Source organism: Rattus norvegicus, chromosome 17, assembly GCF_036323735.1.
Source record: "Rattus norvegicus strain BN/NHsdMcwi chromosome 17, GRCr8, whole genome shotgun sequence".
Classification (NCBI taxonomy): domain Eukaryota; kingdom Metazoa; phylum Chordata; class Mammalia; order Rodentia; family Muridae; genus Rattus; species Rattus norvegicus.
This window is the reverse complement of record NC_086035.1, coordinates 57,410,739-57,435,408: the sequence shown is the minus strand read 5'-3', so window position 1 is coordinate 57,435,408 and position 24,670 is coordinate 57,410,739. Positions and strand designations below refer to the sequence as shown.

General features: G+C 46.1%; 1 protein-coding gene across 21 annotated transcripts in view; it reads left to right on the top strand.

Annotated features, from left to right (window-relative positions):
- Svil (supervillin) overlaps nt 1–24,670 on the top strand; it is a 195,599-nt gene that overhangs the window by 104,100 nt on the left and 66,829 nt on the right. For all 21 annotated transcript variants that reach the window (NM_001108416.3, XM_006254030.5, XM_063276626.1 and 18 more), the window contains 5 exons: nt 14,310–14,367; nt 16,699–16,790; nt 20,762–20,819; nt 20,934–21,085; nt 23,032–23,638. In NM_001108416.3, the coding sequence (NP_001101886.2) occupies nt 20,812–20,819; nt 20,934–21,085; nt 23,032–23,638 (767 nt within the window). In that variant the 5' untranslated portion in view covers nt 14,310–14,367; nt 16,699–16,790; nt 20,762–20,811. Of the gene's footprint in view, nt 1–14,309; nt 14,368–16,698; nt 16,791–20,761; nt 20,820–20,933; nt 21,086–23,031; nt 23,639–24,670 lie in introns of those variants that run through there.

The following is a 24,670-nucleotide window of genomic DNA, read 5'->3' as shown; positions in this document are numbered from 1 at the left end:
TGTGTGTGTGTGTGTGTGTGTGTGTGTGTGTGTGTGTGGTGTATGTGTGGTGTATGTGTGTGTTTGTGTGTGTGTGGTGTGTGTTTGTGTGTGTGGTGTGTGTGTGGTGTGTGTGTGTGGTATGTGTGTGTATGTGTGTGTGTGTGGTGTGCTTATGTGTTTGTATGTGTGTGTGTAAGTGTGTGTGTATGTGTGTGTGTGGTGTGTGTGTATGTGTGTGTATGTATGTGTGTGTTGTGTGTGTATGTGTGTGTGTTTGTGTGTTTGTGTGTGTGTGGTGTGTTTGTGTGTGTGTATGTGTGTATGTGTGTGTATGTGCATGTGGTGTGTGTGTATGTGTGTATGTGTGTGTGTAAGTGTATGTATGTGTGTGTATGTGTGTGTGTGGTGTGTGTGTATGTGTGTGTGTATGTGTGTGTGTGGTGTGTATGTGTGTGTGTTGTGTGTGTATATGTATGTGTGTGTGTTGTGTGTGTATGTGTGTGTATTGGTGTGTATGTGTGTGGTATGTGTGTGTATGTGTGTGTGGTGTGTGTATGTGTGTGTATGTGTGTGTGTGTGGTGTGTGTGTATGTGTGTGTGTGTTGTGTGTGTATGTATGTGTGTGTGTTTGTGTGTGAGTGTTTGTGTGTGTGGTGTGTGTTTGTGTGTGTGTGGTGTGTGTGTATGTATGTGTGTGTGTTTGTGTGTGAGTGTTTGTGTGTGTGTGGTGTGTGTTTGTGTGTGTGTGGTGTGTGTGTATGTGCGTGTGGTGTGTGTGTGTTGTGTGTATGTGTGTGTATGTGTGTGTGTGGTGTGGTGTGTGTGTGTATTGTGTATATGTGTGGTGTGTGTGTGTGTGTGTGTGTGTGTGTGTGTGTTAGAGATCAAGCCCATAGTTCCGTGCATGTTAGGCAAATTCCACACTGAGGTCTGCTTTGGTCTGATTTTAAGAACACATCTACTCCGTATTAAACAGCCCTTGCTCTAAAGTCAAAAGGCCAAATGCATGCCTTAAAACAGAGAAGCCCCCTTACTGCCTCAAACAGGAAAGGGTCCTGACAAAGTCCCTTGCTCTGTGCAGTTTGAATATGAGACAAGGGGGCATTATCCTGTTGCATAGACGGTGACTGTACCCACACCTCCCACCCCAGTACCAGGTTCCAGCCTTGGACGGCCAGGTGTGTGCAGAGCAGTTGTGTGGGAGCCTATCAGGATGCCTCCCATCTTCGGGAGGAGAGGGTAATGATGTTTTCCTTGTTAAGGACTTCAAGAAGGGATTTTTCTTTCCTAGTGTTATAACAGTGAGTTAGAAAAAAAATCAAGGATGGTTTTGTGCCTTTTGCTGATGGTTTTATTTAATGTGTGGAGTGTGTATATGGTATATGCCTGTATACATACAGCACATGTGCATATATGTGTGCGGGTACCATGAACACAGGTGGATGTCAGAAGAGGAGACTGGTGTCCACTCTGTCCCTCCATACTTCATTCTATTGGGACAGGCTTTCTCAGTGAGTCCGGAGCTCACTGTTTGCTGGATCCAAATGATCCTCCTGTGTGAGTTCCTCACAGCACCAGAGTTTACTGCGTATGATATTTGACATTGGTGCTGGGAACCCAGAATTGGAATAGGAACCCAGTTCTCATGTTTGGTTGTTGTTGTTTTTTGGACCCTCTTATCCACTGAGCCATAGAATTCATCAGCTCTGTTTTTATTTTGTTTGATTTGCTACTGGGACCTGAGCCTGAGACCTTGAAGAGGCTGGGCAGTGCTGTGCTACTGAGTGACACATCGCATTCCCTTTTTATTTTTAACTTCTTACTTTGAAATGGGGGTTCCCAGGCTGACTTTGAACTTGCTCTACAGCCAAACAGTCTTTGCATTTCTACCCCTGCCTCCCAAGGAGCTGGACATCCATGTATTCGTTGCTGCTGTCTTTTGTTTAGAGACGCTGAGCTCTGATGATGGACCGTGAGTGATGGTTGGGTAGATGCTGGTCTTGCTGCAAGCCCAGCTGACTCTGAGGTGTCTTGATTGACAGAGCTGTGGCACAAAATGTGAAGCAGTAGATAAATTCTCTTTCTCTGTCGCCTGGGGCAAGTGCCAGTGAAGAATCTAACATCGCTGGCCTCCGAAGAGAAAGAGGGACACACTCACGGCTTTCATGCCCACGCATGCTTGAAGAATTAACTGCTTGGGACTCAGGCAGCCACAGAAGCCAGCCAATACTTTCTGGGTATGAAGCGCAGACCTTTGAGGCACTCCATGTGCATCCCCAGACTGTCATCTGGGAAACTAGAGTTCCATTTTGGCTTCTTCATCTCACTAATAAGAATTTAGAAATAGATTCAAAAGGAAGCCTAAGGACAGTTTTATTAGACTTAGAGGGAGAAAAAAAAAACCAACAACAACAAAAGGCAAAACAAACCCCTGGATAATCAGCCTCGGTCATTCTTGGGAGGAGAGAAATGAGGAGAACAAGAAAGCCAGTCCTTTGGAGGGAAAGCCCATGAAAGCAGGCAGGTCCAGCACTGGAGCTGTGGTGGAAGGAGGGCTGCAGGCAGGAAGCTTTAGGGAAACAGTGAGAAAGTACAGCGTGTCAGGAAAAGCGTTCCGAGGCATCGACCAGTACCTGAAGGAAAAGGAAACGCTATGTTCGAATGGGCAGGCCATAGTGCTGCGGGGACCTGCATGCTTCAGTCTGTAACATTATTAGTGAAATAATTATTCCTCCCATCCCCTTGACTGGCTTCAGGTGAACTGGTTTTCCTGTGGGGCGAACCCCTGGCTGGGTGATTGGCAGGAGCAGCTGGATTGACTCTAAAGGGGAGGAGACAAAAGTGTGTAATGATTTGGGTAATTCAGTCTCCACTGAGAGGTAGAATATCGATTCTATGCTTTTGACAGGAGGAGGTAATGGGCCTCAACAAAACCCACATATCTCCATGTTTTTATATGGAAATTTAAATCCTAATGAGTGACCAAGCCGACATCTATTTTCAACCTGTTACCTGGGCAATGGAGTTTCTTAACCAGACCTCAAGGGAGACTGAAACACACGGCTTGGAAGATGTGGTTATTGCCTGGTTTGCCTAAATTAGAAAACCCAAAGTACATTATTCCGTCATGGTCAAAGCTGTGAGCAAAAGAAGTATTGAGACTGACTAACTCTTGGTGGCCATGTTTTACAATGCCATTGTGCACTGCTCAGGGGTGGAGTCTGTAATGGTGAGAACTAGACAGAAATTTCCAGTCATCTCTATCCCAGAATCCCCTGGGGTTTATTGGACTAAACCTTAGATTAAGGAAAACTAGAAGCTGGCTTAACATTTAACCCCTAACGTGTTAGTATGTGAGAAGCCTCTGTGTTTCATAGTGCTGTCTCAAGTCTCACAAACTCTGTTTCCCAGAGAGCAAAGAGTATCTGCTGCATACTAACTGATAAGTTATTTCTCTGCCAGTGAAGTGAGCCACTTCAGGTCAGATATAGACTACATTAAATGCAGGCATATCGGGAAGCTGCTCTTGCACAGGCCTCAAGGAAGGAGGCTGGGGAGGTCGCCTTGGTAAAAGAGAGAGGAGAGGGGGAAGAGAAAGAAAGAGTGTGTGCAAACAGAGGCAAGAGGAGGGAGGAGAGAGAAGGAGAGAGAGGGGAACCAAAATGTCTGGATTCTATAGGGAAGAGCCTCTGGGCAAGGGCAGCCCAGCATCTGGGCTGGAAAGTTTAGGGTTGGGGACAGGGTATGCCAGGTAGGGACTGAGGGATGCTGGGAGGACCTGGAGGCCAGGTCTGCTTTGATATGTAAAATGTGCACAACAGTCACTTGTCCCCGGGTCTGAAACCAAACACTAACTATTGAGTCACTGGGAAATTATAGAGATGATATATGATATATGTGATAATATACATGAGCAGAGCCAAACTGCTCACACCGGACACAGCAGTGATGGAAGAAGAGCACAGCCATGGAGCTGATGGGGTTCGCCTACAGAATGGACCTGTGGGGCACTCTGAATTCCAGTCCCCAAGATTCTGTCCCTGAATGTGTTCCTGTCTCCTTGACCTATCTTTCCCAACTTTGTCCCTGTTTTGAATCTCTTGTGAGACCCCACTGACAGTTTAGCAGCTTTGGGCATGTGTGAACCCTGGCGAGCCCGAGAGTGGAATGCCCGCTGAATGACAGAGGGACAGACGGCCGGCCAATGCTGTACGGAGTGGTGAGCAGCACACTGCTGCTACGTCTTCTCCTTTTATAGCAGTGCAAGTGCCTGGCCCTGGAGGCTCTGAGCTGAATCTTATTAGAACCAAAATAATGGATGTTTTCTGTCGTTTTGATCAACACCCCAGCTTCCTTCTCCAGAAGTACAGAAATGCATTTTTTCGCACGTGCTAGCTTATTTTCTGCAACACTCTATATTGTTGGCTGCACCTGACCCAGGGAGTTGTAAAGCACCTGGGACATGTGTGTGTCTTTGCCACAGTAGGTTGCTATTTTGATGTCAGGGAACTGCCTAGAGACAAATGCATACTACGTAAGTTCTAAAGATGAACCTTCAAAAGGCTGGGGGAAGTCAGAAAAGGAAGTTTCCTTTTAAAACTTCAGGCCACTTTAGAAGGAACCCTTACTTCAATAGTTAAAGTAGGCCCATCCTCTGCTGGGAGGAGTTTCTGTTATAATAATGGATCTCAGTGCAACCCTTTTAAAGGTTTTGGCAAAGAGTAACCCTTTGTCTGCCAAAGGTAGGCTGCTGCTTTGTCTGCCAGCACCAGTTTGCAGGGTAAACAGTGGGTGACCTATAAGCCAGCCAGTCAACTTGCAGATGACCTTATTAGGCAGCCCCGGGAGGCTGGCGTCTGAAGACAGGCTGGCAGGGCCAGCTGCAGTGGATTCATCTGTGAGAAACTGGAGAGGCCACACCCTGGAGACATGGCCTAGTACCGTTCAGTTAATTATAGCGCTCTACAACGACAGGGGTCTGTGGGCTCTTTGGCAGGCATGCTAAGGCTTTTTCTACTGTGTAGCTTGTACTCATTTACTCTACAGACTTTATCAGAGATGTTTGTCACCCTTAGGGCGCAGGAGTGGAGGTGTGCAGCTGTAAAACCTAGGACCTCAAGGATGCTGGGCAAACTCTCATGCGTTTAGTCTCAGTGGGGAAGGACAGATGTTGATGGGTGAGGGGGTGGCTCAGTATTGTCACTTGCAGCGCTAGCCTGGGGAGTCCGAGTTTCACCTCCATTCTTCCATAAAGGTAGACAGAGAGAGTGGCTGCCGTAAAGTTGTCCTCTGATCTCTGCACAGTTTGTCTTAGCATTTGAGCTCAGACACACACATGAGCAGCAACAACCACAATAATAAATTTTAATAATAGAGGAAAATTAAAATAAATTTTAAAAGGAAAGATTGGATATTAAGGAATAGCCCCCTTTTAGGGTAAATTTACAAAGTTTTGCTTTTTTTCTCTTGTTTTTGTTTGGGGTGCTGGGTATTGCACTCCGGGCTCCAGTGAGCACCACTCCCAGACCATGCTTTGCCTTTCAAAGAGAGGAAAGTCAATCAACAGCTGATTTGTGCTGCTTTGTTCAATTGTGTTTAACCATCTTAACTACTACAAAGTACATTGAAAGAACAAAAGCAATAATAATATTAAGTATCTATTTGTCTAGGACAGATAGCTCACAGACTCTGGGATACATTGTTCCCAATTTATTCCTGTTTTCAGGATTCAGATCCTCACAATAACCCTGTAGCAAAGGTAGCTTTTCTTTCAAAGAGGCCCTGGGTGGGGCTAAGATTCCCCGGACTTATCCAGAACTGCTCCAGGGTAGGGTGGGATTCATAAATGATTGGCCCACAGGAAGCAAGAACAATACTTCAAAAGAATCAGTGCTTAACCAGGGGTTTGAGGGCCTTGGTACTTTGTTTACAAATGTATCTTTAGCTTGTCTCTTCTAGTCTGCAGACTCACTAAAGGAAGGAAGCAGCTCACTTGGTCACTTAGAGGCCGGTATCCTTCAGACACTGGTTTCCGGAATTCCCAGGGGAGACTCCAGCCCAAGGATGCTAAAATACTTTACACAGTATTTCATGGTATTCTTACTTAATTTAATCACACCTTCCTTTAAATCATCTCTAGATGTAACCAACTGTTACACTGTATTGTTTAGGTAGTGTCTTAGGATTTCTACTACTGTGACAAAACATCATGACCAGAAATCGAGTGGGGGGAGGTTTATTTGGCTTATACTAACACAGCACTATTCATCATTGAAGGAAGTCAGGATAGGAACTCGAACAGGGCAGGAACCTGGAGGCACAAGGAGTGCTGCTGATTGGCTTTTTCCTCGTGGCTTGCTCAGCCTGCTCTCTTATAGAACCCAGGACCAACAGCCCAGAGATGGCACTGCCCACAATAGGCTAGGACCTCCTCACATTAATCACAAAATAAGAAAATGGAAGCATTTTCTCATTTGAAGTTCCGTCATCTCAGATAGCTCTAATTTGTGTCAAGTTGACATAAGACGAACCAGCACAGGTAGTAATAACAAGAGTCTGTGGGGGTTCAGCACAGAGGTCATCACAGGCGTGACTACACTTTTGGTCTGGGAGTACGGAGAACTGACTGTGTACACTGCTGAAGTCAGGAAAGGTCCATGGATGTAAGAATGAAGCAACTCTGGGGATGGAAACCAGAGTTCACACATGACAAGCAAGCGCTTTTCCACTGAGCTGTATCAACTGGGCTGGGATGCTGAGTGAACTAGAAAAGCTCTGCCCATAATGGGACACCAGCTGCCAGTTCACACCTCAGTCTCACAACGCCAAATCCTCCGTACATTCTGGGCAACGCTTTGCTGCATCAGCCTCAGATGGCCAGTGATGTGATGGCAACCAAGACCACGGGGTCACGAATACCTATGGAGGAGAATATATGATTGATGGGGGGAGAAAGGAAGAAAGGAAGGAAGAGAAAGAAAGAGAGAGAGAGAAAGAAAGGTAAGTAGGGAGAGAGGGAGTATAGATGATGGAGGGTTAAGTGGGTGGACAGCCAGACTGACAGACAGATAGGCAGGCAGACAGACAGATAAGAGAGAGAGAGAGAGAGAGAGAGAGAGAGAGAGAGAGAGAGAGAGATTGATTTTACATGTCTTTCCATCTCACTGTCTGTAGGCCCAGAGCCACATAGGCACATAGGAAGAAATGCTGGGTTATCAGGTCTCCATGCCTAGGTGTTTTTCCCCTGTCGGAAAACCTGACAGGATCTATTTTAGCTCTGTGTCAACAGATGATGGGAGTCTAGACTTCAGTTGTTTTCTTTCTTCTCCTGAACTTGAGAGCTGACTCTGGTGTTTTCAGAGACTGCCCAGAGCCTCCCTGCTTCCTCGTGGTGGTCTGACAGGATCCATTTACCTCTTTGCTCCAAGCTGTGCTTCCAACTGGCGTGCCCTGCACACCCAGCTCCTGCTCTCGGGCTCCCTCGTAGATAAGTGTGCTCACCAGAACTTTCTCCCAGAAGCGTCACAATTCTAATCCCTTGTCCTCTGAGTTTGGGCATCACACTGCTTTTATACTGATGTTGCAACTTTGGACTTTACTGGAATCCCGCTGGGCTGAGAAGGCTTTCACGTTTAACAAGCATGTGATTTGGAGAGCCACTTAACATTCTTGTTTGTATAGACACATCTAACCATTTCAACCCAACAAGGACATTTTTCTGTATAATCTAATCTTAGGCCAGTGTTGTGAGGTGCCCTTCAAGGGTCCCAGTTATAGTCAAAGCTCCTTCCACTCGCTCTCCTATCGCTCCAGGACATCTGTGATCCATCACGTATGTTCACCATCTGACTCAGACTCATAAAAGTCCTCCTGATAGTTTGGAGTTTCCTTGCATCTGGTCATATAAAAACCATGAAGTAGTGAGTATGGTGTGGGGTGCAGTGAAACCTTTTCCACCTCTCTTGGTAACCGAGATGGTGTCCGCACTCCTGCTGCGTGAGAGCCCTTCCTCAGTGAAGCTGCTGCATGTGTCATAGTATTTTATATTCCGCCCAGTAATTGCTAGGACTTTATTGGCCAAGTCCTGTTGCAGAACCACTATGTGTTCATGCTTCACACGGTTACATGTGTTCTTAGTGCTCCCTGGACCCTCTGGACACACCTGAGAGATCACCTCCTCTTCCTGGACCTCTTTCCTCCCTGACTCTGCATTTGACTCTTGTAGGAACTTAACAATAAATGGAGCCGTGCAATAAATGGAGCTGGGGTTCACCCATGTAGCCTGTGTCAGAACACCATTCTGTTTGAAGGCTAGATAATGTTGCTTTGTATGCGTGTTTCAGTATTCATTTAATGTCTTTTACTCCTCTGTTCATGCTGTGATCCTGGCAGTCATGCCTCCTAGAGCCTTGTACATTCTGGGCAGGTACGTGACTTGGTGAGCTGCACCCTTATCCCCAGGGTGCTTTTTAAGCATGAACTTCCCATTGCTCCTCTGCTCTTACTCTGGGAATCCCTTGTCTATTTGCTGAGGGGCCCGAACCTTTCTTCCCACCAATCAGTAGTAAGAGACCCTAATTCAACTTGAAATCTATAAACTTGATTTTCATGACAATTGCTGACACTTTTCCTTTGAAGTTTTATTTTAAAGACACTAATCTTTAAGAAGATTTCAGTGTAAGCCTTTACCTCAAAGAAGGTATCTTGCTATATAAGAAGTTTGGCATGGTTTTCTTTCAACACATCTGATAAAGGAGGTAGCTATGAGTTGTAATATATCTTATTGTTGAAAATATTTCCGCCCTTTCATCCCTGCACACATAGCCTGTTTCAAATTACCCTACGGCATGATGGAAGGTAAAATTTTATTTGCAGCTTGTACGAAATATTACTATGGGACAGAATCTGCTGAGCACTTCAGGAAGCCCACAGTGGGGAAATTGGACTAGAATTTGGAATGCATGAAGAACTCTAATGTGATAGCAGGGAAATGAGGGAGCCTAAATGGGCTCCCACTGGTGGGACTCCCTCAAGTTAGGCCTTTCTACCTCAGATTAAGCACATAAATAAAATCCACCAAAGAACAGGGGAACAGCATTTACTGTTGCTCTGGCATACAACATACTCCTTTGTGAGGCAATAAAGCTCTGTCTTCAGACTTGGAATTTCAAGCCAGCCATCATTTCTACAAGCCTGTGTTTGCTTGTGGTAAAATCATTACTGTGTCACATCTTTATTTTCAACATTGTTGCTAGCTCAGGGTGGTGTGTATCTGGACAGCTGCTCCACACCATTCTGTGGTGTCCATTTCCAGTCACTTCAGTTTTCCAGAAAGCTGAACGAGCTTTTGTCTTCATGGAGAGGAGCAAGGTGGCATCACAAGGCTGTCACAGGAGTACCAGACCTACACGATTAATGTACAGTCACCACCATTTGTTTGTGCAACGGAGAGAGAAGCCACAAGCATTCTCACCCAAATCTGACCTCACTGCCGGCCCCTCTGTTGTTTCCACTCTCCAGAAAATTTGGCTTTTAGAAATACATTTTCAGGGCTAGTATGTTTTCGTAGCATACATGAAGTCCTAGTTTCAACCCCAAGCAGTGCATAAACTAGACAAGTCATACTTGCCCGTAATCTCAGCATTCCACAGGTGGAGAAGGAAGGTTTAGGAGTTCAGTTTCAACCTTAGGTTACAGAGTGAGTCTGAGGCTGGCCGGAGATTCTAGACACCCTGTTTTGGAGGGGAGGAAGGAAGGAAGGCAGGAAGGGAGGGAGGGAAGGAGGGAGGGAGGGAGGGAGGGAGGAACGAACAGAGGGAGGGAAAAAGGTGAAAGTGAAGGAAGAACATTTTTAACATAATCCATTCATAGGTATTTATATATTATATCTGTTATATATCACAGCAAGTATCCTTACCCATCTCCCCATAGATTCATAGTCCTCTGCATTAGACAAAACCACTGCCATTTTGAATCAAAGCATCTGTGACCCCCCCACACAGGAGACTGTTGGAGGACCATGCCTGTTAGCACTCTCTTATGAGGACCCTCACAAGGTCCCTTTCTGGGTTATATTATAAAGGAACAGTTGATTGGGGGATTCTTCGGTAGATAACATCCCATGAGTTGTCAGGGAACTTCCAGGTAATGAAACCACCTATGTTGCACCATGATCTGTGGATAGCACCTCACTCATGCTCCCTGTACAGGAGGTCTGTCAACCTACTGCCACAGCAAGATGAACATGGAGGAAGTGTTCTCTTTGGTCTGCCCATGCCCTCACTTGCTGTGGTGAATAGACTTCCCAGGAAATGTCTCCACATCGTCCATCACAGCTTTCTTGTCTGCAGATGGGGTCATAGGCATGTCTGTACATGTCTTACCATAGGCCCTCCCTGGAAGGCTTTAGGGGGATACAGTGGGTCCAGGAGGCAAGCACCAAGCATGAAGTGAAGATATAACAGGTGCAGGTCTTCACCTCATCACAAGTAGAGCCGCCACCTACCAGTTGATAGTTGCTACTCTCCTTCTGATTGGGATTGTTTCCATTTCTCCTCCATGGGAGAGACCTCTACAAGGACAGCTGTTTCTTGAATTACAAGAGCCTCCATAGTTGGAGCACAGTAGTGCGCTGAGCTGCCCTTTGTCATACCACAGCAAGCATTCCTCCTATCTCCCCATGCAAGTATCCCCTGTCTCCCACCTCCCCGTCACTTGTGGATGTTTCTATTGACAGGAAATGTAAGTTTCTTTGATCTCAATTGGTTTCCTACAAGTGGAATACTAGTAGTAGATAAAATTTTATACCCATTGTTTTATTAGAGATGAAGTTCGTTCATTCATTCGTTTCCTCCCTTCCTTCCTTCCTTCCTTCCTTCCTTCCTTTCTTCCTTCCTTCCTTCCTTCCTTCCTTCCTTCCTTCCTTCCATGAATCAATCTGCTTTGTGTTGGGACTAATAGGTGAAGCCAACAATTCTGGCCCCCAGGCATCCTTTCCTCCACTCTGCAGAGTTCATGTGACATCAATTTCCCCAACAGTTGGTTGCATCCACAGCACTTACACAGTTCCCCCATGGGCTTTATCCTCCAAACTTTTATTTTTAACAAACCTTATCTACCACATTTCTTCTTAGGCTTACAAGAGATAATTGAGCATGTAGAGAAAACGTCACAAGGCCCCTGACCACTGGTGTTCTGTAGTAGTATACACTGTCTTAGTTTCTCTTGTTGCTGTGGTAACATACCTGACAGAAGCAACTTAAAGGAGAAGGGATTTATATTGGATCACAGCTCCTGAGCACACAGTTCATCTTGGCAGGAAAGCACAATGGGATCCATTGATGTGGGTTGTATATCTGAGCCTCCTCATGTCTCAGTGGACTCTGCCGGCCACACCTCCTTCCTTAAGCATTCTATAACCTCCCCAAACAGTGCCACTGATTAGCAACCAAGTGTTCCTTTACATGATAATGTAGAGGAACATTTTAATTTCAAAGAGTAGCACACTCATCTGTCCATCCTTCCATCCATTCGTCCATCCACTGGTTCTCCATTTTCAGCAGGAGTGTATTGGTATTTAAGCTGATCTGGTTTGATGGTAGGCTCTTTTTAACTTTCAGAAATCACTATCCCATTATTTTATATGGTCACTCTGCAAATATTTACTGCCAACCTACTGGGTGCCACTTAGATACAAGTAAATGTTCAGGACCAAAGATTCAAAGGCAGACAAACTCAAGGTCCCTGCCTATGCATAGGGTTGGGGCAACAATGACCTCAGCCAACTCCCCATTGGTGCCATGGCTCCATCTGGCCAAGCTGTCTTCTGTAAGCAGATTATCTCTTCAGCCTCGTTTCCTTACCTTCTGATGGAGCCTGTTTCCTGTGAGTTTCTTTAATGTCCATTTGTAGGGAGGAAACAACCCACTTCTAATTACTCTCCATTGTTCTCCCAAATTCATCATACAGATCTGAGTCTGCATGATGCAAGCTGCATTTAGAACAGGGCAGGCAGCCCCCTTATTGCTAAAGCCGAATGGCTTCTGCCTCAAATTAAAATGTTTGACTCTCCTGGTACTATCTGCCTTTTCTTTTCCACGGTTTTGCTCATATGTTGCTTATAAATCTTATTAAGTATGAATGTTTGGCTCCTGGTTAAGCGAAATATTTTATTTAGCTCAGCCAAAGCCAAGCATGGGGCAGCCTGGGAACACTTAGGCACCTCACCGCACCCCAACACATCTGTGGAGTTTGCTTACTTGGGGCTATTTGTTTTTAGGAAAAGTGGGAGAGTTCTTCTCGACACTGACTTGATACTTAGGTCTCAGCCTTGTCTTACTGGGCAAAGCACTCTCTGATACCCTGTGGCCTGCCTGGCTGTAGCATAATCCGAAATGCCCCTTGCTGGAGCTCTGTGGACAGCAGCATCTCTAGCTCTAATTTCTGCTTGTAATCTGATGAAGGGGTTTGATTTGCTGCAGCCTTTTGCTTTGTGTTCACTGTGAGCTCAAAGCCACGCATGCCTGGTTGCTCACACTAGCCCCGCACTCTGGAAATTTGCAACCCAGTTTTGCTTAGACGGCCTCAAGGCCATTGCTGGTTGGGAATTAACTGTCAAATCAGGCTGATAGTGCCCAGCCTTCTGTGTACAGCCATGATCAGAAGCCCAGGGCTTTCTAGCTGCCTGGGAGCCTTCAGATTTTCTGAGAAACAAGGTAAGATGGGAGGATATGGAACATGCATTTCATTTCTGTATCCATTTTCTAATATGCTGCGGAACCCAGTATCCTCCAGCATCCGCCTAGTCCTGCAACTGTCTGAAACGATGCTTTAACTATCGAAGTTCCTAACTACAGCATGCAATTGCTGGAAAACGTCTTTTTATCTTTCTATTGCAAAGCCACAAACGCTTTTATACAGCAAACGTTACTAATTTAGATTCCAAACTTTGGATCAGATTGCGAATATGCCAAGTTGTACCTAAAATATTTTCTGAAACTGCATGTCTTTCGTGTGAACTTATTTCCAGCAGACAGTGGTGGGTGAGCTTCTTTTCCTTAAGTCTTCATGTGGGACAGTTTGGAGAGGACACTGTCTCTTCCTGGGCTTCCTTTCCAGTCCGGAGAAAGACAAGCATTTCCCATCTGTGGACTGAGTGCTTTTACATAGTTAGTACGGTGTCGGAACAAAAGTGAGGTGCCAGGATATTTCGCAGCACAAGTACTCTATTGGGACTAGGCTACAACAGTTCAGGTACTTCCTTTCGTAACATTCAATCACCCTTTGGTCATAATTGTCTTTCTTCAGATTGTTCTGACGAGATGCTTGTATACTTGGAACAAAAGCCTGGATGTCTAATTGACTTATACACGTCCTTTCCAGTGCCTCCATATTGGCCGTAATTTCGAGTTTTTAGGACTTGATATGTGTTTTGATGGATAAAGAAATGTTGGCATCTGCTGTAGCCTGTACGTTTCCCCCCTTGGGCTCTGATCCCAACTAGTAAACCATAAAGGCACTTCCTTGGGGGAAGGAGTTTCTGTCCCGAGTCTGCTTGTGTTTGGTCACTGCCTATAACTGCAGAGCGGATGCTGGCTGTGAGAACTGTTATAAATCCTGTCTCTGCCTGGTTTTCATTAACACGTTCACCCTGGATGTGTGACTTTCCTGTATGGAATTGTTACCAGCTGCCTTTGCTTCATATATCCTGTCTTCGAAATAAATGAGACTGCCCGCCGGTGTGGCTCAGCGGGCACCATTTGCTGCCAAGTTCAATGACTCGAGTTCAATTCCAAGGACACACATGGTAGAATGAGGGAACTGACTGCCCTCCAACCTCCACACCAGTGCCCTGGCACAGGCTTACCCACGCACCATGCACATGTGCTGTTATCTAGATTTTAAGAAAACAGAAGAGACGTAGCGAGGTAGCCCTTGCTCTTCCCTCCTACCTTCCCACCCTCTCTACAGGAACCTCAACTCTCCCAGGCAAACTACATCACCATTTCTGGCTATCTTGACCCAACCTGCTGAATTATACCCCACCCCCATGTAGCTGTTACTTAGTGTTTGATTGTTTCAAGTTATTCTTTTTGCCATAACAATTGAAATGGCCCTGAAGGATGTCGGATATTCGTTTAACCCATGAGCTGCGTCCAGGCTTCTTCAGAAGAGAGGAAAGCAAACCAGAGCTTGGTATGCAAGATTTCTGCAAGGAGTTTCCCAGACGTTGTCCGTTTTGTTATTTGGTTGATAATGTCCTTTTCCCATTGAAATGTCTTAAGCCACTGTGTAACTGTTTTAACACCATGCCATTTCTTTCCCCTTAGATTTCAACAAAAAGAACTTAGGATTCCTGGGATTCCCACATCAAAGAAAAGCTGCAAGGTAACGTGGCCTGTGTTTGAGGGCTCATACGTTTTTGGAGATGTGTGGTGGCTTTTAAGATGATCCCTTAAATCCCCCTTTTCCTTCTACAGACTGGGAGTGGGACTTAGGGCCTCACACACATGCTAGGCAAATGCTTCCCAGTGAACTGTCTGTGTGCACAACCTCTCAAGCTCTTAGATTCTAGCCCATTGAGTTTGTTTGGCAGTATGTTTTTCCTCAAGGTATTATTTAGTTATATATAATCCATACATATATACATATACATGCATGCATGCATATATGCGTACACACACACACACACACACACACACACACACACACGCACGCACGGGTATAAGCTGGTGGTGTGACTCAATGGTACAGTTCCTATATAGCCTGTCAAAATACCAGGTTCAGTTCCTCTGTGTGTGTGTGTGTGTGTGTGTGTGTGTGTGTGCGCGCGCGCGCGCGCGCGCGCGCGCATATCTTAGCAGTGTTCCCAGGCAATATCAATTCTTCTGTACTCCACACTTTCTGGGAACCCGTTGAGAAATAGAACCATGTGCTTGTGACATTTGTAACTGATTGCCATCTTAGCAGGTGCCACTGCTCTGTTTCTCTCTCTCATCTTCCTCTGTCTTTTGAATCTGCCCTTAGGGAGTTTTTTACTTTTTTTTTTTATGAGGAAAAAGCTTATTCTTGCCCTTTCGGTCATTTTTCCCCCACACCCATCTTCCTTTCTTCCCCTGCCTGTCTGCATCACTCGCCCGCCCATCCTTGTGAGTTCTCCTCTAGTCTAACCACCTCTCTTTCAACTGCACCTGCAGTTTTCTTCCCCTCAGGGCATTGTGGATACTGATCTAATTTACCTTCTGTCAGACCCTGTTGCTCATTGCTGAGATAAAACAATGCAAAAGGGAAAGAATGTAGCACAGCAGGCAGCTGCACGGGGCCCTCTGCCGCAGGCCACAGTCAGACAATCCTAGATGCACGTGCAGTCATCCCAGATGCGCTTGGGGTGGGGCTCAACCTGTACTGCACTGTGCTAGGAGGAGCTGACCCCTAGGCCAGCCTCCCTTCCCCTCAGATGCTCTTGTCCCTAATGTATTGTGACGCTGGCACTTTTACTACAAACGATTTTGTTCCTTCACATTGTAGTAGCGAGTTATCCGACTCTGCATTTGAAATTGGAGAGTGGATCTTATAAACATACCTTACATGAAAGTCTCTGGTATATTCCATGCACATCTAAAGATAAAGTGAATTAGATGGCAGTTAACAAAAGTACAAACCTAGTATTTGGCTCCCCCATGGGCCATGTCTAGGCCTGTCATTAATGGTACGTTGGGCTCGTTCCCTAACCTTTTCCTAGCAGATTATCTTAACTGCAATGAAGCTGATAAATGAGGGAAAAAAGATAAGGACGAGGAGAGAGGTAGGTATTATTTTCAAGGATAAGAAGAGTGTAAATTGGATTAGTGACCTTGGCTGAATGGGACACCAGACTTCAGAAGCCTGGACTATTATTTTGTGTGACCTGACCATAGTGGCCTACCTGGCAGGGCACCAAGTGTAAAAGGTATTGTTAGCATAGGGTCTGTGTACACACAAGATGAGCAGCAGCAGAGGCGTTTTACCTTCCCTGGCTTCTAATTTACCTATGGGCGATTAGCAAGAAGCCAGCCCTGGCGGAAATATTAAAAACACAGCAACAAACACAAAGCAGGCAGGCCAGTCACCATGCATTTAGATCCCTCCAGATTGTGTGTCCATGGAGTCCTGAGGAGACAGCAGGGTTCGTAGCTGGGGTTAGGGTCCGTACATGTGACAGGACATGCCCCCTTTCCTCTATCAGTCTCTCTTTTCCTTTCTTGTGTTCATAACAAGGCTTCCTGGGTATTTCCTCCCCTTTGCCTGTGCCTCTGTTTGGTGGCCTGAAGGCACACGTAATACCAATATAATTTAACCCTGGAAAAGGCATCAGGACTGCTTCAACAAGCTGCTGGCCTTCTGAGGAACAGACTGAGGCTTGGGTGGTTTAACCTAACATACTCATCTGTTCCGGGATCAAGAGGGTGTTGCCCGTCTGAATAAAGGAAGACAATTCACAGGTTCAATGGGGTCTTCCCCACCACACACCAAGCTGCTGCTCGTGCCAGTGTAATTGCACAGTCGAACACACATCACAGATTATCCTATTAAGAGGAACGCGAATAAATGAAAAATGTCACCAGTATAAAACACACACTTATGCAGGACGGAAACCTGGTTTTACTGCTTAGCGTTTTCTTTTGCTCGGTATTCAACCTTGGTCTTAATTTAATACAACGTTAATGGGATGACTTTTAGCTTTCAGAAAGAGTTTTCCTTGGATGATAAAGAAGAACCTGCCAACCACCGGAGAGGCCTTGATGCCAAGTGCTTAGCTGCACTCCCTAAAGGTAAGGGCTTCTCTCCATGGCTCTGCAAGGTCTGAGCACACTCCTCCCTGACGCTTTTGTCTGGTCTCCTCCATGTCCCTTCCTTCCCTCTCCCAAGCACTAGATCAGTTTAGGGGCCTTTCCTGAATTTTGCACCCCCTCTGTCTATGATTCTTCCCCCCGGCTGTGGCTGGAGGCTGAAGAGAGCACAGTCCATAGTCTCTCTTTTGTCTTTAACTGTTCTAAGGGGCCTGGGGATGTAGCCCAGTTGGTAGAGTGCTTGCCTGGTATGCAGGACACCTAACATCACAGGAACGAGGCTGGGTGGTCCAAGCCTCAAATTCCAGGGTTTGTGAGGTGGACCAGGAGGGGAAACAAAACTCTGCCTCAAGAAATAAAATTACCTAGGAATCTAGAGAGATGACTCAATGGCTTGGCAGTGGTTGAGGGCAGTTGCTCTGGCAGAGGGCCTGGGATTGGCTCTCAGACTCCCATGGTGGCTCACAACCATCTGCAACTCCATTCCTGGGATCTAGCGCCCTCTTCTGACCTCTGTGCGACTAAGCATCAACGTAGTGCACACACATACATACAGGCAAACCATTCATATGTTTAAAAAGGGAGGAGAAAGGACATAAAGTTGGATGGGTATGGGGGGGGTGGATCTGGGGAGGGCTGAAGGAGGGAAAACCATGGTCAAATTGTATTATATGAAAAATATGAAATAAAATTAAAAATATTTTTAAGAAAAATTCAAGTTACCTTTCCCTGAAGGTAGCTGCTCTCCTAAACTCCCATTCTTCTCCCTCTGCCCCTCACCAACCCAGGGCTGCTTCTCCCAAAATAGAGGCTTCATGCTCGAGAGCTTCTCTCTCTCCCCTCGGTCTCCCTTCCTCCTCCTCTTCTTCCTCCTCCCCTTCCCCCTTCCCCTCCTCCTCCTCCCTCTCTCTCTCTCTCTCTCTCTCTCTCTCTCTCTCTCTCTCTCTTTCACTATTTAGCCCTGGCTGCCCTTGAACTCACAAAGATCCACCTGCCTTTGCCTCCCGAGTACTGTGACTGAACACATCACAGGTCTGGCTTTCTCGTAGGCAACACAGAGCTGGTGGATACAATATCACAGTCGTCTTTTGAATTTAAAAACTATTATTATTTGTTTGTATATACGTTTATTGGTGTGCACATTCCAGAGACAACTCTGTGTATGTGAATTAATTCTTTCCTTTCACCATGTGGGTCCTGGGGATTGAGCTCTCACCCACTAAGCCGTCTGAGCGGCCTCAACAGTCATCTTTTCTGAGATGCTCGGTCCACTGGCAACAGGTGCACCCGACGCAGGCTACCTGCATGCAGTCAGAACTGGCTCCCTTTGCTTCTGCCTCCAACAGGATATAAACTTTGCCTGGTCATTATTTCCCCAACATTAACAGTAGCATGAGGAATGATCGCTTGGATCCAAAATGTCTGTATCCCAACAGAGCAATGGAGTTCTTCCTTTAGAAAAAGCAGATGTGGGAAAGGACAGGGTTGTTTGTTTTGTTTCTGCTCAAGGATGGGGAAATTTTTAGAAGAAATTAGATCAGAAGACATTTTCTTTTAATAGAAACCAAATCCAGTTTCAAAGGCACGCACAGACAACCTGGAATGTCTCCCAAGAGACTAAGCGGATGATCTGCCCACTCTCCTGAGGAGGGGCCCTTGAAAGGGCTCCAGGGATTGGACTGTGAGGCAAACCTAAACCAGGGCCTGCTTCAGGGGTTCTGTGCTTAGACAGCTGTCAGGTGAAATTTGTGTTGCCTCACATGCTGCGCCAGAGGGATGGCGTGCAGAGTTAAAGGCCATACGTCAGATATCATAGGACGGAAGACCAGAGTTATAGCACTTCCCAATATGGAGGAAACGTGCCCCATGTTTCCAGGGGGTCTGAAACTGGGACAGTGCTGACACTGTACCACTTTCTTTCCTGTGTGTGTGTGTGTGTGTGTGTGTGTGTGTGTGTGTGTATGATCAAATTTAATTTATAGGCTAGGCACAAGGGATGCTCAACATGCTACACACTGAGAGCTATGTGATACGGAGCCCAATTGGGCTGCTGCTTTGAGAACACAGCTGAGCTCAGAGACAGACACTGTAGAAAGCAGGCTGTCTGTCAGGGGAGGAAATGGGCTGCTCGCCTTGAGTGTTCAGGAAGGGAGATGGCTAAGCTGTGTTGTGCAGTGGGGCAGGACTGTGCTCTAGTAGATTTGCACGCAGATGTCTGTGTTGTTAGGCATGGGATGACAAGCTCCACCAAGCTGTTAGGAGTTATTGTAGAGGATGCAGACACCCAGCTGCATCCAAGACAAAGCTGTGTTTAACCTCTAGGATTGTGAGCAAAACGTAAGTGTGAAAGGGAACAATTTGGTTCCATTGTAGATGATAAGAACTGTCTGGCACAGTTCTATATTGGCAAGGCCATCCCTCCCACCACACCCCCAGCTTCCACATGGGTGCTGGGAATAGAGCCTGAGCCCTCTACCAGAGCACCAGTGCTGTCACTGCCGAGCTGTGTCTCTATCCTCATCAGCAAATGTTTTAAGGCAAATGCCACTTAAAAATAAACACCAGGGGGTTGGGGATTTGGCTCAGTGGTAGAGCGCTTGACTAGGAAGCGCAAGGTCCTGGGTTCGGTCCCCAGCCCCGGAAAAAAAAAAAAAAAAAAAGAAGAAAAAAAAAAAATAAACACCAGGCAGGCTTTAGTCTCCCAGCATAAAGGCCATTATGAAAATTACATTTATCTATATGTAGTTCTGACTTGTTAAAATGGCCACTTTAAAAGCAACAACAGAAATTGACAGCGACAGAGAATTTGACTAGCATGCAGGAGGCTATGATTTCAGTCCCTAGCAGAGCAACAGCAGTTACTAATTAATTAAATGCCATGTCTTAATGTGTTCCTTTATTGTGTTCCTCCTATGAGTCGACCTATCAAAATGTTAACCCTAAACTATCAGCCTCTCTCCTTACCTGCAAGCCTTTCCCCATCCAGTTAGGTCCTCCCCTGGCCTGATGGCTCCTCCCCTGGCCTGATGGCTCCTCCCCTGGCCTGATGGCTCCTCCCCTAGCCTGATGGCTCCTCCCCTGGCCTGATGGCTCCTCCCCTAGCCTGATGGCTCTGCTTTGTGACCTTCTTTTTCTGCTAACTCCTGGCCTTCGGGTGCTTTTGAAAATTGATGTAGTAAAGACAGGGACGGGCTAAAAGCCATTCTCTGCCAACTTTGGCCATCTCTGCAAAGAAGCAATTTCTTGTCATCTTGGTCTGCCCTGTAGTCAGTGCCCTGCTAAAACCCTCAATCACACAAAGTTCTTGGTTCTTAGTGATTCTAGAAGAATGACATCATCTCCTAGATTATAGTGTAGAAGCAGATGTTACCACTTCCTTCCAGTGAAGCCTTTGCTGAGGCTCAGGACTTGCTCTCAACTACAGTTAAAGGAAGACAGTTATGTACTGGCCAATGCTTACAGACTAAATGACAGGCTGACAGAGGAGTGGCTGTGTGTGCAAGCCAGGAACTTACAGATGGCCCCAGGGAGTTCAAAGCATAGACTGTGCAAATGCTTTACAAGCTAAAAGCTTCTATACATCAGTAAACGTAACAAAAATTTAAAATAGGTAGATACTGGGATTTCTTGCAAGAAAAACAAACAAGCATAAAAACCAGTTTACTAATGAGGGCTTACAAATAAAAATAAGCCTTACTGTTTTAGCCCATCTGAGTTTACCTGTTAGTTAGTTAGTTGGTTGGTAAGTTAGTTGGTTAGTTAGTTAGGAGGTGGGTGCTGCGTGTACATACTATGTGTTTAGTGTCTCCCTTCCTACTTGAAAATAAACAAGGGGTCTGAGAACCAGCATTTGAGTCCTGTCTGGTAGGAAGGTACATTGCAGGAGTAAATGATACTCACACCTAGCCACTAAACACCGCACTGTTTTTTAATTCTTTTCTGCTCTGTTGCAGTTGCAGAATTAAGAAAAATCTTCGAACCAAAGAGAAAAGACTTTTTAGAAATGAAAAGGTAAACTATGTTGTGCTGTGCCACTGGTGGTCAGAGACGTTTATCACGGCATGGTGGAGTCTGTCCTTGGCCTCAGTCCACCCTCACTGTGCTTTTCTTTGCTCTACTGTGCAGAAAAGAAAGAATTGCTAGGCGCTTAGAAGGAATAGAAAATGACCCCCAGCCTATCCTGCTGCAGAGCTGCACAGGGCTAGTGACTCACCGGCTGCTGGAAGAGGACACGCCCAGATACATGCGCGCCACAGATCCTGCAAGCCCTCATACTGGTGAGAACCTGACAGTGCTAGGCAGGGCCCTTGTCATGCCAGAACATTACCTTCATGATCCTGCAGTGCTGGAGAATGAGACGCCTGATACCCAGTTTAAAATACCAACCAACACAGCTAATGGAAGGAAAAGCCGATACTGGCTCACAGTCTGGGGAGTACAGTCCCTCATGGCACCGAAGGCATGGCGTTGTGGTGAGGAGGGAGAGGAAGCTGGTCACATACACACATGGTCAGGAATCAGGACTGAAGCTGTTGCCGTTCCCTTGGCTTTCTTCCTTTCCACTCTTTTGTTCAGTCTGGGATCCCAGCCCCTTGGGTGGTACCACTTACACCAGGGTAGATGTTCCTTCTCAGTTAGTCCTCTCTGGAAATGACTCTGAGTCCACTTAGAGTAATATTAACCACCCTATCCAACAACGCACTTGTGCATATATACGGTGCTTAAGTATTCTGGCCATGAGACCCCTCTAGACAGAGGCTCACCAGGGGCAGGCATAGTGTCCATCTCCCCACACTCTCATTCCTCACCACAGGATCTGCGTCAAAGACTGTTGGTAAATGTCTATCTGTAAAGGAAGTATCCTGCTGTGTCCCTCGGTTATACTAGGTGTCCAGATGCCCAGCAAAGGGATGGCTTCTCCAAGCAGAAGTTAAAAGCAAGGCTGGCCATGCGTGATTTCGGTCACTACTTTCAGGATTCATGCAACAGAAGCCTTCTATTTTCATGTGTGTAAATGTATTGCATATTAACTTTCAACATGCTGTGTATGACTTGACTTTTCCTTGGGCATGCCTAGTCATGAACATTGGTTACCCGACCTGACCTTGGAGGCAACAGTATATTCGCTCATGGCTGAGCTTCCCGGTTCTGTCCCAGGCTCAGACTCTGAGGTGCTTCTTTTAGCCATTGTTGACCAGGTTCCTCTTCAGAAAGCGCTCATGATCTCATGGTTCCATGCTAAATTTGCTGCCATTCATGACTTTTGATAAAGAACCATGGGAGAGCCAAGAATAGATAAAACTACCAGAAACAAACCCCTGTGTTCATAATGTCTTCATCCATATAACATATAACCTAACCATCAGATATAGTGAGCAAATTAGGTCTTGATTTTTAGACGTAAGTTATGTAGCCCAAGCTGGCTTGAACTCACTGGCTTCTAGCTTCGGCCACATGCTGGTGCTATAGGCATGCACAACCAAGAAAGAATTATTTACAGTAGGAACTGAGCTACTCTAGAGACGAGGAAAGGACGGATTCCTCTTCCCATTTCATTCCAACCTCAAAAGTAAATTCTGGTTAATCTTGTTATAATTCAAAAGAAGTTGTTGGGAACTTGTAAACATGGGCGTATATTTCATTCACGTGGACTTAAAAGACACAGCTGAAGAAATATTCCAAATGAAGAACAAGTCAGTATTTCTCAGAGCAGGGTAGTAATTGATTTCACAGCCTAGCAAGCGACTTAAGGGTCTCAAATGCTCTCAAATAATTAAACAGTTTTGATGTGTGTGTGTGTGTGTGTGTGTGTGTGTGTGTGTGTGTGTGTGCGCGCGCGCGCGCGCGCGCGCGCGCGCGCGCGTGTGTGTGTGTGAAACTGGGCAAAGCCACATCTGTAAGAGCAATTACCTTGTTGAGCATTGTGAAAACCACAATCCATCTCTTTAAATCACAGAAGTTCTGGTGTCTTCTATCTTTCCTAGAAGAATCTGAACTTGCCCTTTGGCCTCGTGTGAAATAGTAAACTCAAAAACAAAACATAAAAATAAAGGGGAATGGATGCTGAGCAGAGGCCCGTGGGAGTGTGTGTGGGGCAGATACCAGCCTAGTGAGGTGACTTTAGGCTGGCCCCTCCGTGAGTGGCAGACAGTGTGGTGGACTCTGTGTTGGTACACAAGATTGTGCTTGGCCTCTTATGTTACATCCTGTGGTCTTCTTGCAGGGCGATCCAATGAAGAGGAAGACACTCCTGGGTCCTCCCTTGAAAAGCAAACTCCTAAATACGGCACAGAAACCTCGGGCATCCCTAGTTCGGGCTCCATGGACACCCACAGTCTGGAGTCCAAAGCGGAAAGGATCGCAAGATACAAAGCAGAGAGAAGGCGGCAGCTGGCGGAGAAGTACGGGCTGACCCTGGACCCTGAAACCGACTCCGAATACTTGTCTCGATATGCCAAATCTCGGAAGGACCCGGATGTAGCTGAGAGAAGAGGGAAAAGTGACAAGCAAGAAGAACAGAGCAAAGATGCCAGTTCCCGGCACTCCAGGACGGAGTCAGGGCCCAGGACCAGCTTGGTGGTGTCCCAGGACGGTGCCCCGCTAGGAAGCAACTTGTCTGACCAGGAGCTGCTGCTCAATGTGGAGAACCAGCGAAGAGTCCAAGAGCCCACACTAGGAGAAGATGGTTCCTCTGCCTTCTTTTCTGAGCGCAGCACCTCCTTTTCCGAAGTGCCCAGGTCTCCAAAGCACATACCCAGCTCACCGCTGCAACAGCCAGCCTCCCCGAGCCTCCCCGGTGACTCCCCACTGTCTACAGAGGCGCGAGCCAGGTAAGCATTGAACATTTGTTCCTCTTTGTCGATCACAGATGTCCCAAGGTCTCCTCACTGCAGTTGTAGTTTCTATAGTGTCCAGACAGATCCTGTAAGAGCTAGAAGCTGTCCCTACTTCCTCTGCCCTCCCCATCTCTGTCAGTGCCTTCTTTTCAATTAAGCAGGGAAATGGGGAAATTTACACAGAACTCCTCATGCAGGACTGTTGCTGTGTTTCTGAACAAACGGGGGTGGGGGAGTGTCTCTGTTTATGGAGAAGATTCTAACTGATAAAAATATATGTTCTAAGGCATTGCTACATAAATATTTCTAGAGTAAAGAGAGCCACAACTGAGAGAAAGCCCTGGAAAAAAGGGCCAGTCAAACACAGGAGCAGCTTCTGTGTAGGAAAAGGAAAAGGGCAGATATAAATTCCAGAAGTCAGATGACAGAAGACAGTGCATGTTTGTTTCTAAAATTTTTTTTTCTTTTTTGTCGGAGCTGGGGACCGAACCCAGGGCCTTGTGCTTGTTAGGCAAGCACTGTTTCTAAATTTAAGTTGAAAAAAAATTGCTGTCCATGTGAAAACATGGTTTACTTAAATACCTAGCTTAAAGGGTCAGTTGGATGTCTGGGTAGATTCCTAAACACCCTTTCAATTCAAACAAGCAACAGTTTTATGGGTGACATCCGAAGGGCTGAAACCCTAGAGTCCAGCAAATTTATTCTGGGGTAATGATTGTATATGATACACAGCTAAATGTACATATGTATACACACACTCCTGTATGTGAATATGTCCTTATTGTGTTCATTTTAAGTACATGTTGGGAGCATCTCTTCGTTGGTTTCCCTGATAAACATCTACTCCACCTTACCTGGCAGTGAGGAAGCTGAGGCAAGCAAGCATTTCAGATGCTGAAGTTTTAGAAGACCCACAGGTGTCTGTCACCATGTACTGAGTCATCTAGTCTCAGGTGCTCAGATGCCAGTCTCTGAAATAATTAGATTCTGTACGTCCCAAGGAAGTATTTTGAGGACCGTTGTTCA